This window comes from Drosophila ananassae, chromosome 3R (genome assembly GCF_017639315.1).
Source record: "Drosophila ananassae strain 14024-0371.13 chromosome 3R, ASM1763931v2, whole genome shotgun sequence".
In the NCBI taxonomy this organism is placed as follows: Eukaryota; Metazoa; Arthropoda; class Insecta; order Diptera; family Drosophilidae; genus Drosophila; species Drosophila ananassae.
In genome coordinates, this window is record NC_057930.1 from 28,034,137 (window position 1) to 28,046,076 (window position 11,940).

The following is an 11,940-nucleotide window of genomic DNA, read 5'->3' on the forward strand; positions in this document are numbered from 1 at the left end:
AATTAAAATTAAAAGTTTTGCGAGAGAGAGAGCAACAAAAGCAAAGCGAGGAAAAACAAAATTAATTTCTTTTCTTTGCGAGGGGGTCGTGTCGGGTGGGGGAAAGGGAGAGAGGCACTGGCTGGAGCGAAAGAGAGAGGAGAGGGAGATGGAGAGAGTGAATGCGGGAGAGCCATGACGAACTTTTGACACATTTGGCTTCTTTTTTTGCACTTACCTTTTTCTGGCAAGCTGCTGCTGCTGCTGCTGCTGCGACTACAACTTAAAATTTAGTTGTGTGCAAATTAAAAATGTTTTAACATTATTTAACACAAATACGCACACAGTCACCCATTTTTCAGTGTAGTAATTTGTTGTTGTTGTGGTGGTGTTGGTGGTGGTGGTGGCGATAAAGCCTTGTGGTTGTTTCGTTGGCGGTAAATTGTTGTTGTTGCTGCTTCCAGCATTTTCAGCGATTGCCGACCGATGCACTTTTCACATTTTATTGGTCAAGTTTCTACAATTGTTTTATTTTCTATTTTGTAGTTAACATAAAAAACGTACGCGAAAATGTAATCAAAGTCGCTCGTACACGCACACCATCAACCGATTGCACACACACAGCAACTAGTGTAATTCTGCTGTGCGAAAGGGAGGCACAGAGCGCTTATGAAAAATGTTTGTGCAAGTTTCCCGAAAAGCGATTTCCACCGGAAAATCTTCACTGCACTCGCATTCCGCGCGGCCCCGTTAGCCTCTTGGTCACTTAATAGGTTTAGTTTGCATTGTTTTAAATGGGGTTTTAAATTATATTTAGTTGCGTGTTTTGTGTGGGGAAGTGAGCACGAAAATACACATATCTAGGCCTAGAGGTGGGACTTTCGGTTCAAATGTATGTATGTTTGCTTGTATATATATCAATGAAGGTATGTGTATATTTTTACACGGCTGTTATCGTTATCGGATTTATTACCGATTTTTTTAATTTTTGTTTTGCTCTTATGATTCTTTCCCCAACAGCGATCTGGTAGCCTGGCGCATAATTTTAAAACAGACAATAGGAGAAATTTCAAAACAGCAATAATGCTAGAAAGCAATGGTTGATTTTCTTTTAGGTAATGGAATTTAAAACATAAGTGGAAATTAATACCTTTGTACAAAAATATTCTTGATGTGCTGCATTCATATTTGTTGCAAGCATAATTCTCAGTTAGCGGCCTATGATCAGTGTCTGGTAGTCAGCCAATAAGCAGTAACGGTTACATTAACGATACCATGCTTTGCTTTTTAGTGCCTTCCTGCCCCAAAATTGACGCAATTGCCCCAAAACGAGTTTTGCTATTGCGATGCCTTAAATAAAACTCTAATTGCAAGAACAGCTGACTTTAAATTAAAGGAATTGTTGTCAACTATCGATGGAAATTCTGGCAACGTTAGAGATTAACAACAATAGTAATCCCGATAACGATTGTTCTTTTCGATGAATTAATTGGGTATCCCCACCTCTATAAATATCAGGTCCAGAGAATAAAGATTTAATTCATTATGATTCTGTTGCTTCTCTGGCAACAGAATTGGCTTCGGCTTTTTAAAACGAAGAGCTAGGGCCCTTCAACTTGCTCCGTCGCAGCTAAAGTTATAGGCTGGGTTTGTCCACCACCGGTTCCAAAATGTCCTGCGCCAAAATATGTTTTTCAAATTGGCTTGTGTCCAGTCCAGTAGTGAGTAGGCGGATGAACAATAATATTTAGTATTTAGTGCCTTCTTATAAAATTGACGCAGCTGCCCCAAAACGAGTTTCGCTTTGGTGACATCTTATTCAAATAAAGCTCTCCAATTGCGAGAACAGCTGATTTTAAATTAAAGGAACTGTTGTCAACTATCGATGAAAATTCTGGCAACGTTAGCGAGAACAACAAATGAAACCCCGATACCTTTTAATGTTTATCGATGATTTAATCGAGTTTCCCCACCTCTATAAATAGCAGCTGGTTCCCACATTGGGGTTTGAGTTCGTTTTTCGTAGTTTTTCGTGCTATTTATCCGTGCGCACCACTATCGTATCCGTTATTCATTTACCCGGTTCGTACATGACCGGTCGGAGAGAGAGCGGGAGCGATTACCGAGCACCTGAAAATATCTTTGTATCTTTTGTATGACTTTTTAAGTGATCGGGTCGGACGTAAACAAAACAGTGTCGCGCTTAACTAGCAACTGCGTCTAAGCTATTCGAATTGAGTATTTACATAATTGGGCGCAAAACTACAGAATGACAAACCCCGACGTCCGGAAGAGAAAAGTAAGGCAAAGGTTCAAAGGGTGATAAACAGCACTTGTTCTACGATCGCGTCGAAAACATTCGTTTTCGACACACACGTACACAAAAACGCCGACGAGTCAGATTCCTGAAATTGTTGCTCTTTTGACGCGGAAGTTGGGAATTAAATGATTCGTACACCCATGAGATTAATTGTTTCGAGCCAAAATTTGGCTTCACTGCATTCTATAATTAAGAACAATGTAATCCATTTAAGTAGTGGGAGGAATAGATCCTGAATCAAAACCATATTTATTTAAAAAAAATAGAAAGAAAACCATTTTTTAAAAACTAAAGGCTGTCCTACTCTTAAAACTCGTCTCAACTGATTGGCTTTTGTTTTTCTGATATGCAAATTAGTATTTAATAATAAGCGTGTGTGCCTGGCACGAAGGTGTTATGACAATATTCAGCTTTTCGATCAGTTTTTCTCAAATCATTCTCTGCACCCGCCGCATCATTCTTGATATCACCAACGGCCATTTTTTCGTGGATCACATTATCCGACTTTCTCGTTCGCAAGGTCATTTGGGGGCTGACACGAAAAAAACATCAAACAGTTCAGGCGATTAAGTTGGCATCTATTCCCAGATCTAGCTAGACAACTTTTTACTTGCCGTCTGGGAGCCCCACGGATACACACGGCATTCCTCGTAGGCGATCGTTAGGTGGCACTGCGTGTGGGCGGAACAGGATGCACTATCTGCAGGGGGAGAAGCGCCGGAACAGGTTGCAAGTGAGTGTGAACGTGGCACTCCCCCTCCCATTTGACCCGACTGCTCTTTATTGTTACTATCTTACGAATCTTCAGAGCATGTCATATCAGTCCACCCAACATTGCCTCCTATTCATGAAATTAAGTTATCAGTAGTACTTGTATCTTCTGGCCTAAAGACGATTTGCATTTACTGATAAACAGTGGAAATGTGGAATTCTCACTCATCGTTAATCGGCATTAAAACAACCACGTCGCCGCTTATCAATTGATTTATTGATTGGGGAGCGTGAGCCCCGACACAGATGTGCTTTACACCCAGAAAGTTAAACACATTCCCCCTGTTTGTTTTTTTAATAATTACTACGCTTTTTGCTCTTAAATAATAGAATAGAATAGAGAATAGAGGTAATGGGTTTCCCCCATTGTTTGTCTATCTAACAACCAAGTTCCATTAAGGCACTACACTTAGGTTTGCAAGTATCTCTAGCTTTTCATTATTCGGCTCTAATTCTGCGTCAGACACTTACCACTGGAGGAACATTTGTTTAAATAATGGGAATTTCGTCAGTTTGTTTGTTGCCCTGGCCCAGTATAATATTTAATCAAGCTAAGAGATTGCATTGGGGCTGGTGCTTAGGCGATCGACCGTTGTCAGACTTCTGTACATTTACCTTATCGTTCTCATATCGCTCTAAGGTTATGTGATAAGAGAGTCTTTACAAAAAAAGAAATGTATTTCAAATTCTGTTGCCGTGTTCCGCGACCCACTCAAAATTGTGTAATTTAGCATGGCTTTGAACTTTGAGAAATCAGGTTTCAGACCTTGAACTAAAAGTATCTTATTGAATTTTAAGTGCGTGTGTACTAGAGTTAAGGTTGGGTTTAAAAGCTTGCTTGCTACCAAACTATTTTTTATATTTATAAGGGAAATTAAATTGCTCATCGGCATTAGAGGGTTAAAGTAACCGGCATTGTGCCAAGTGGCGTTACAGCTACAATGTCTTTGGTCACACTGCCGCTCCAGAGTTATGGGAACATTACACGTTCTCAACCAGGGAAATTTTGTCACGGGGGAAATTTGCGGGTGTTACCAAATAAAGAAAGGGGAGGCGAATGCGCAGACTGTTCCACGCCGCATGTGCCGTCTGTGGTATAACAACAAAATAAACAACAAAGCCGAGTGATTTTCGCAAATTTCTCATAATTGGCGGACCTGGCGATAAAGGCCAAGAAGAGCGAAAAATGACTAAAACGTAATCATTGACGTTCCAGCAGATAACAGTCGCCGAAGTGGGCGGAAGGAAGCAAATATTTGAAAAGAGCCAAAGAAACAGCGGAACCTGTGTTGGGGCCACCTCAGCAGTTATGCATAAATGTTGCGACCCCAAAACGAACTGGAGCCATGAAATACGAATATAAGCTGGTAGAAACACGTCTATTTTAAGTTCCATGTTTGCAAAGCTGGAAATTCCACACACGTTGTCATTTATCATAAATATGTTTAGTTTTTAAGTTATTTCTTAGTCCCAAAATAGGGCTAAAACTCCTTCCTACGGCCATTTCAGCTTGCCACCGACGAGAAGCCGCCCAGACGAAAAAGCAGCGGATCCCCCAATGGCGGCAGCGGAGGAAACCGCGGCGGCACCAGCGGCCTCAAGATCTCATTTCTGTGTCTGATCGTTTCCGTGATCCTCCTGCTCTTTGTGTTCGGTGTGTATCGTTTGTATTACTGCAATAATAATGCTCCCGCCCCAAGAGTGCTAACTAAACCCTCTGACTTTCCCACTGTTACTGTTCCCTACTTCCATGTGGAACCTCATTTTCCGCCGCCACCATCGACCACACATCGCTCCGTTCTCAAAAAACCATCAACCAACCCGCCAACCAAACCTGCAGGCTTCGTCTCCGAGAACGCCAGTCCATACCTCGCCCGTTTGGCCTCCAAGTTCGGATACAGCAAGGTGCAGTATGCCGCCATCATCGACGCTGGCTCGACTGGAAGCCGGGTTCTGGCCTACAAGTTCAATCGCAGCTTCATCGACAACAAGCTGGTGCTGTACGAGGAGCTGTTCAAGGAGCGAAAGCCCGGACTGAGCTCCTTCGCTGACAACCCAGCGGAGGGAGCCCACTCCATTAAGCTGCTTCTGGACGAGGCCCGGGCCTTCATCCCCAAGGAGCACTGGTCGTCCACGCCGCTGGTCCTGAAGGCCACTGCCGGCCTGAGGCTTCTGCCCGCCAGCAAGGCTGAGAACATCCTGAACGCTGTGCGCGAATTGTTCGCAAAGTCCGAGTTCAACGTGGACATGGACGCCGTGGAAATCATGGAGGGAACCGACGAAGGCATTTTCAGCTGGTTCACAGTCAACTTCCTGCTCGGACGTCTCTCCAAGAGCAACCAAGCCGCCGCCCTGGACTTGGGAGGCGGCAGCACCCAGGTCACCTTTTCGCCAACCGACCCCGAGCAGGTCCCCATTTACGACAAGTATATGCACGAGGTGGTCACCTCCAGCAAGAAGATCAACGTCTTCACGCACAGCTACCTGGGCCTGGGCCTGATGGCCGCCCGCCACGCCGTCTTCTCGCACGGCTACAAGAAGGACGAGAACGTTCTGGAGAGCGTCTGCGTGAATCCCATCATCGCCAACCGTACTTGGACGTACGGGAATGTCCAGTACAAGGTCAGCGGCAAGGAGAACGGAAAGTCCAGTGCCGAGCAGCCCATTGTCGACTTTGAAGCCTGCTTGGAGCTGGTGAAGAGCAAGGTGATGCCGCTGGTGAAGCCCAAGCCGTTCACCCTCAAGCAGCACACAGTGGCCGCGTTCAGCTACTACTTCGAGCGGGCCATCGAGTCCGGCCTGGTGGATCCTTTGGCGGGTGGAGAGACCACTGTGGAGGCGTATCGCAAGAAGGCGCAGGAGATCTGCGCCATTCCCAACGATGAGCAGCCCTTCATGTGCTTCGACCTCACCTTCATCTCCACCCTGCTGCGCGAAGGATTTGGTCTCAACGACGGAAAGAAGATAAAGGTGGGTGTCACAACTTCCAATAATTACATAAAATTATTAATGTTTCTCGTTCGTTGCAGCTTTACAAGAAAATCGACGGCCATGAAATCTCGTGGGCTCTGGGATGTGCGTACAACGTCCTGACGAGCGACGAAAAATTCAGTAATTCCTAACGCTCCTCCAGTAGTCCATAGATGAAATAATAACTTTTAAAGATTGTTAGCTGAAATTGTTTATAGAGTGCCTTAAACGTGCATCGAGTATACTATTAATAGAGACCCTCAATCGTAGCAACACAAATACACTCAGACATTGCCTATATACATGCTGTGGTCGATAAATTTAGTTCGTGCTCTGTACAATTTATTTCAATTGTCTTAATTGAAGCTGGATGGTATATGGTGGACGCCGCTAACCCGTTCTGTGACTGCACATCATGTTTAGTTTGTAATTCCAATTTTGTGTGATTCATATTTTTGTCGTAGGGCTGTCTTTTTTGGCCTCAACTCCGTAACTCTACACTGGATTCCTCTTGTACATAACTTTACACATCGGTTTATATTTACGAACTATGTAAGCCAGCCTAGGGCTTTAGAGAGAACATTTCTATTTGTTTTTCCACATATGCAAGTGTTAATTTAGTTATTTTGCAAATCAATAAAATGTTAACGAATCTTAACATGCTTTTCTTTAAGATTTCAAAAGGTTTTATGAAGTGGGGGTTCACACAGTGGGGGTTTGGTGTTTTAAATAGATTACTTTATTTCATTACTTGACTGTTGAAAAATACATCTGTAATTCAAGTATCAATCCTGTGTAAATGCACTAAAGAGTATAAGATTTCTTGTCGAACGAAATACCGTGTTGGAATTTTGTGAAACTTGTCTGTACAAATAAGACTAAGGAACAAAAACGAACAGGGGAGAGGTCTAAGAGGCTACAAATAAACTAACGCAGAGGTTCTCAAGACCTCGCCAATATCTGGGGCTTGATGTCCAGCCGATCAATAATGTACTGCGGCATGCATAGCGTGGGGTTTATGGGCTTCAAGCCGGAATGTCCAAGCAGGGACAGGCCCCCGATGCCAAACAGCGTGTGGAATATGTCGGGCATGTTGCCGGTGCGATCGGAAAAGCCACCCGTCTCCAAGTCCTGGCAGGAGAGGATGAACTGCTGCAGCTTCTCGGAACTGATCCAGTGCAGGCGACCCATAATGGTCAACGAGGCGAGCACCCACCACGAGTAGCACACGTCAGGCAGCTTCTCCGGCCTGCCGTTAAGCCCGCCCGACGGCAGCTGCCGCTCGCACAGCCACCAGCCCAGCTTGTCCACGTCCACCAGGTGCAGACGATTCGTTAGCGAGAAGAAGCCCACGCAGCAGTAGATGAGGCCTACAATGAGGAATTGTTTGTATTTCAATTTCATATACTGTGTGGAAACTCACCGGCATGCGACTCTGCTCCCGGTTTGGAGCCGAATCCTCCGTCTGTCTGGTTGCAGCAGGATAGTACAAACTTCACCGCCTTCTCCACATCAATGCTCTGCTCGAGGCGCTGGAGCAGCGTCAGTGTCGCTACAGCACAGAAGCTGAATCGTGTGTCCACTTCGCCCCACTTGTCCCCAAAGAAGCTGCCATCTGGTTGTTGTAGTCCCACGACGAAGCGCACCACCGCCTCGCAGTCTATCTCATCCAGAGCGTCGTAGGTGCAAAGGATTTGCACAGCCGACAGAGTATACAACAAATGGGGATCGTGTCCCTCGCAGGGAGCGAATCCTCCAGTTGTGGGGCACTGACACCGCTTCACAAAGTCGATGATGAACTTGCGTTCCAGGCGATCCAGCTGGCCCATTATGTCCAGGGCAGTGGTGCCCCAGTATATGCCCGACATGCGTAGGAACTCAGTCATACAGTACTCGTAGTCGTCCTCCTGTTTTCCATGGTTCTCGATGTACTCGACGTGCTTCCAGAACTGCAGAGACTTGTTGCTGGCTTCGGCATCGCCACCCCCATTTGTGGGCTTAACGAAGGTCGTGAAATCCATCGCTTATTGCTTTCAATTGGTTCGTCCTCTTCAGGGTGCTCGATTAAATGAATTAATTGTCGGGAATACGGTGGAACAGTTTCTAAACCGCAGCTGATTCATCTATGAGACAGTTGGCAACGCGGACATCTGTTATCAGTCAGCTGTTCATTCAGAGGCTTCACCAGAGGGGTTTGTTTACTAATATAAAATATAAATAATACAAAATACTTTGTTTTGTTTGTAACATAAATATTTTTCCCCATATTGTTGGTCAATTTAAAATAAAGTTTATTTAATAAACTCATAAGAAATGGGCCGGCATGAATTATTTTTGCTTCCCTGGTTTTAGGAAAGAACTTGGAAAGGGTCCCACTGGCACCTCAGCTGACTTCAATTTTTGCGCCGCTTCGTGCTAAGCTTTTCTTTATTTTTCGAAATACTTTTCCTACCAGTATGTCGGGCAAGGCTTTAAATATCGGAGATCAGTTTCCCAACTTCGAGGCCGAGACCAATGAGGGGAAGATCGATTTTTACGATTGGATGGGGGATAGCTGGGCTATCCTGTTCTCCCATCCTGCGGACTATACTCCGGTTTGCACAACGGAATTGGCGCGTGTTGGGTCCTTGGTTCCGGAATTCCTGAAGAGAGGCGTCAAACCGATAGCATTATCCTGCGACACCGCTCAGTCGCACAGAGGATGGATCGAGGACATCAAGAGCTTTGGCAGTAAGTTTGGAAAACCAGTTTTGAAATAAAATCCTTTGCTCCAACGTATCCTTCTAGAGCTCGGCAGCTTCGATTATCCCATCATAGCCGACGACAAGCGGGAACTGGCATTGAAGTTCAACATGTTGGACAAGGATGAGCTCAACGCCGACGGCATTCCCCTTACATGCCGGGCCGTTTTCATCATCGACGAGAAGAAGAAGCTGCGCCTGTCGATCCTTTACCCGGCGACGACTGGACGAAACTTCGAGTAAGTACTCTAGGATAACTCTTCCACAGTTTGCTCTCCATGCCGTGAGCTTAAGCTTGGCCTTAACTTGCTTAGATCTTTGTAGACTTGTAGGTACATCGGAATGTTACATGCGAACCATATTTAAAGGCCGAAGTACCAATTACCGATTAAGTGGTTAACTATACCTTTTGTTTGGATAATTGCAGTGAGATACTTCGCGTTATCGACTCGCTCCAGTTGACGCAAACAAAGAGCGTCGCCACGCCAGCGGACTGGAAGAAGGGCGGCAACTGCATGGTCCTGCCGACGGTGAAGCCGGAGGACGTCCCCAAGCTCTTTCCCAATGGAGTGGAAACGGTTGAAGTACCTTCCGGCAAGTCCTATCTAAGAATTACGCCCCAGCCATAGGGGGATCACCTTTTAAACATGACTTTATTACAAAAAAATAAAAATACAAATTAACAACAAAATAATGCACAATAAACTGTTCACTTACAACCACAATTCGGCAGAGAGACACTTTCAAAACAAAATAAAGCGTCCGCTGCCGGAAAATTGTACAAGAAACATTTTGCTTACAAACTAAATCAGATGTGGGAATGCGACCTTTGCGTTTCGTTTTGTGGTACAAATACAAATAAATATACAAATAATTTCGTGAACTGATTAAAGGTAGTAAAGACATTGCAACTGGATACCCGTAGGTCAGGTTCTATAAATAAGGCCAACTCTGTACAATAACCGAATTGCTTTCGAGGACAGATGAAAGCTAAAGACCAAGCTCGTGCCCGCAACCAAAGGAAACTGGAATTTAGAAGATGTCAGAATGTTATTAGATTGTCATTATCTGTTAGTAAACAAACTACTCTTAGTTTATAAGAAACACAAACACAGCAGGGGGCGCAGCTTTCTCTTCTAGGTGTCACTGAATATGCTAATGAAATGCAAATATTAAGAGATGTAAAGTAAAAGTTATCGCCTCAAACCGGTTATCATTTTATCTGAATATTTGCGGGAATTCCTCGGGAAATATCTGTCGTTGTTGACAAACTAATACAGAAAATAAGACATTCTGAACAATATAAACTTTACAACGAGATATGGAGAGGAAAGTCCATGTTTAAATGGGTGATTATACTATTTGTTCTGAATAAGTAGCACGCTCATTCCGACACTTGAATTAATGTGGATTTACTGCCCTAATCGGAAGACTAACATAAATCTAGTACTCACATTTTAACTAACTATTGCCCCTTCCGCTAGTTGATAAGGACGTTGCCGTCAGCGTCTGCGCTGAGGCGCTGCCTGGAGCAGTCCCGCGAAGCGTCGCACCACAAAAGGCCACAGGATGAGGATGGCGAACCATAGGGGCGAAATGTTTGTGAAAGGCCACCAAGAAGGCTGCGAACTTTTCCACGCTCCTCGCTTCGAGCTTGGGCCGCTGGGCAGCTCCTTGACGGACTGTTCGAGGCTCCTAACCCTCTGCTGCACTGTGCCCACGTCGCTGTTCATCCGCGAGATCGCTGTCTGGATCTGCTGCAGTAGCTCCGTGTTTTGGGCGATCGCCTGGGTCAGCTCGTGGCTAAGGTCGTACGGGTCATCGTATTCGTCGTCCGAGGGCTCTACAATCGCCACACTGCTATTGTTCGTGTAGTTGTGGGGGTCGTGTGCGTAGTTACTATGCTTTCCCACGTAGCCATTGGTCAGTGGCGCAGCTATGTGGCCATTGGTTATCACTGCCTCATTACGGTCGCTTTCCTTCATGGTCTCTGAGGCAGCCAGCGGAGCTTCCAGTTCCTCGTCAGCGTTGCCGTTAAAGCCGTGCTGCGGGCTGTTTGTGCGCGAATGGAACGGCGAGTTGGGGTGCGACTCGGCTATCTCGCGCATCCCCGGCGAAACCAGTTCCAGCTCATCCAGATTGATGTTCCCCAGACCGTCGAGACTGCCCACGAAGTTCTGTACATTCTCTGTAAACGACATCGTCTCAATGATCTCCTTGAGGCTCTCAACGTAGCGCTGCATGGCCTGTTCCTTGTTTAAGTGGCGGTTGTCGTGCCAGGCGTCCCACTTGGCCCTTCCGACCACGTCCCAGAAGCCTGGCTTCTTCTGGTCGCAGGCCCCCTCGGTGGCCTGCTTGAAGAGGCCGTAGAACTTGAGCATCATGGAGGTGCTCGGCTGATAAGGTCCATTCTTGGGCAGTCCTTTGATCACGTTGACGGCGGCCTGGAAACGCTGTTCGATTGCTGCAGCCATGTCTGTAAGATTAGCCAAACAATAAAATCTAGCATCGATAAGATAGAGGGGCCCAAGTTCACGAATTCGGGCGATAATCCCCAGCCCCAGGGCCGCTTCTCGTCTCCAAAGTGAACGTCTTGGACGGCGCTTACAAATTACCTAATTACTTTGTGCAATAACAGTGATGCAAGCTGTTTCGAGCAGTGACAGTGCCTGTGTAGTGGGGGCCGCTATTGGTTCCGACCGACTGACAGGTCATATATCCCACGGTGAACGAGATGAAGCTACTTGGGGTATCCGTGCCAAAGTTCGAGTTCTGAAGTCCAGTCGCCGCTGCCCGTTTTCCTCGCCTGAGCTTCTTCTGAAGCTTTTCCACTCGCCTTTGTTCTTATCAACCTCGGCGTATCGAGTCGCAAATAAGTTGTGCGAAGAGCGCTCTTCGCACTGGTCAGGCCTTCAATTCAAGTTGCAATTAAAAAAACTAAACAAAACCCAAAAACTCTCTCTGGTAAATTGGTGAGCGTGAACGTGTACATGTGCGTGTTTGTGTGGGTGTAGCAGTGTTGTAATAATATTATTGATACGGTATCGATATGTATGGATGCAGTTAGAGATGACATCAATAAAACAACTTGTTAGAATAAGCCATTTATACAAGAGCAAAAGTGAACACAATAAACCTATATCATAAAAAATGTACAAA

At 45.5% G+C, this 11,940-nt stretch overlaps 5 protein-coding genes across 8 annotated transcripts in view; 2 read left to right on the top strand and 3 right to left on the bottom strand.

Moving 5' to 3' along the window:
- Positions 1–906, bottom strand: part of LOC6497806 (AF4/FMR2 family member lilli) — a 36,123-nt gene extending 35,217 nt beyond the window's left edge. Inside the window, exon 1 of the mRNA XM_032451626.2 lies at positions 218–906. The gene's annotated coding sequence lies outside the window, so the exon portion shown is untranslated. The remainder of the gene's footprint in view (positions 1–217) is intronic.
- A 1,044-nt stretch (positions 907–1,950) lies between these two features.
- On the top strand, positions 1,951–6,698 carry LOC6497724 (ectonucleoside triphosphate diphosphohydrolase 5). 4 transcript variants are annotated; one of them, XM_014906310.3, is made up of 4 exons: positions 1,956–2,278; positions 4,580–4,724; positions 4,911–6,040; positions 6,100–6,698. In XM_014906310.3, the coding sequence occupies exons 1-4, from the start codon at positions 2,249–2,251 to the stop codon at positions 6,190–6,192; spliced, it is 1,398 nt and encodes a 465-aa protein (XP_014761796.1). In that variant the 5' UTR covers positions 1,956–2,248; the 3' UTR covers positions 6,193–6,698. The 4 variants fall into 4 exon arrangements, with proteins under 4 accessions (XP_014761797.1, XP_014761796.1, XP_014761798.1 ...); XM_014906312.3 differs by lacking the exon at positions 1,956–2,278 and adding an exon at positions 2,940–3,032; XM_001961447.4 differs by lacking the exon at positions 1,956–2,278 and adding an exon at positions 4,041–4,437.
- Positions 6,699–6,756: 58 nt separating this feature from the next.
- Positions 6,757–8,215, bottom strand: LOC6497805 (geranylgeranyl transferase type-2 subunit beta). The gene is made up of 2 exons (XM_001961446.4): positions 7,464–8,215; positions 6,757–7,410 (listed from the first exon to the last, which is right to left on the bottom strand). The coding sequence occupies exons 1-2, from the start codon at positions 8,059–8,061 to the stop codon at positions 6,983–6,985; spliced, it is 1,026 nt and encodes a 341-aa protein (XP_001961482.1). The 5' UTR covers positions 8,062–8,215; the 3' UTR covers positions 6,757–6,982.
- Positions 8,216–8,408: 193 nt separating this feature from the next.
- LOC6497725 (peroxiredoxin-6) lies at positions 8,409–9,472 on the top strand. Its single transcript, XM_001961445.4, has 3 exons — positions 8,409–8,770; positions 8,828–9,020; positions 9,209–9,472. Exons 1-3 carry the CDS (start codon positions 8,497–8,499, stop codon positions 9,408–9,410), a joined length of 669 nt encoding a protein of 222 aa, XP_001961481.1. The 5' UTR covers positions 8,409–8,496; the 3' UTR covers positions 9,411–9,472.
- LOC6497804 (acyl-CoA-binding domain-containing protein 5) lies at positions 9,416–11,899 on the bottom strand. The gene is made up of 3 exons (XM_001961444.4): positions 11,397–11,899; positions 10,236–11,257; positions 9,416–9,806 (listed from the first exon to the last, which is right to left on the bottom strand). The coding sequence occupies exon 2, from the start codon at positions 11,253–11,255 to the stop codon at positions 10,284–10,286; it is 972 nt and encodes a 323-aa protein (XP_001961480.1). The 5' UTR covers positions 11,256–11,257; positions 11,397–11,899; the 3' UTR covers positions 9,416–9,806; positions 10,236–10,283.
- Positions 11,900–11,940: the final 41 nt, after the last annotated feature.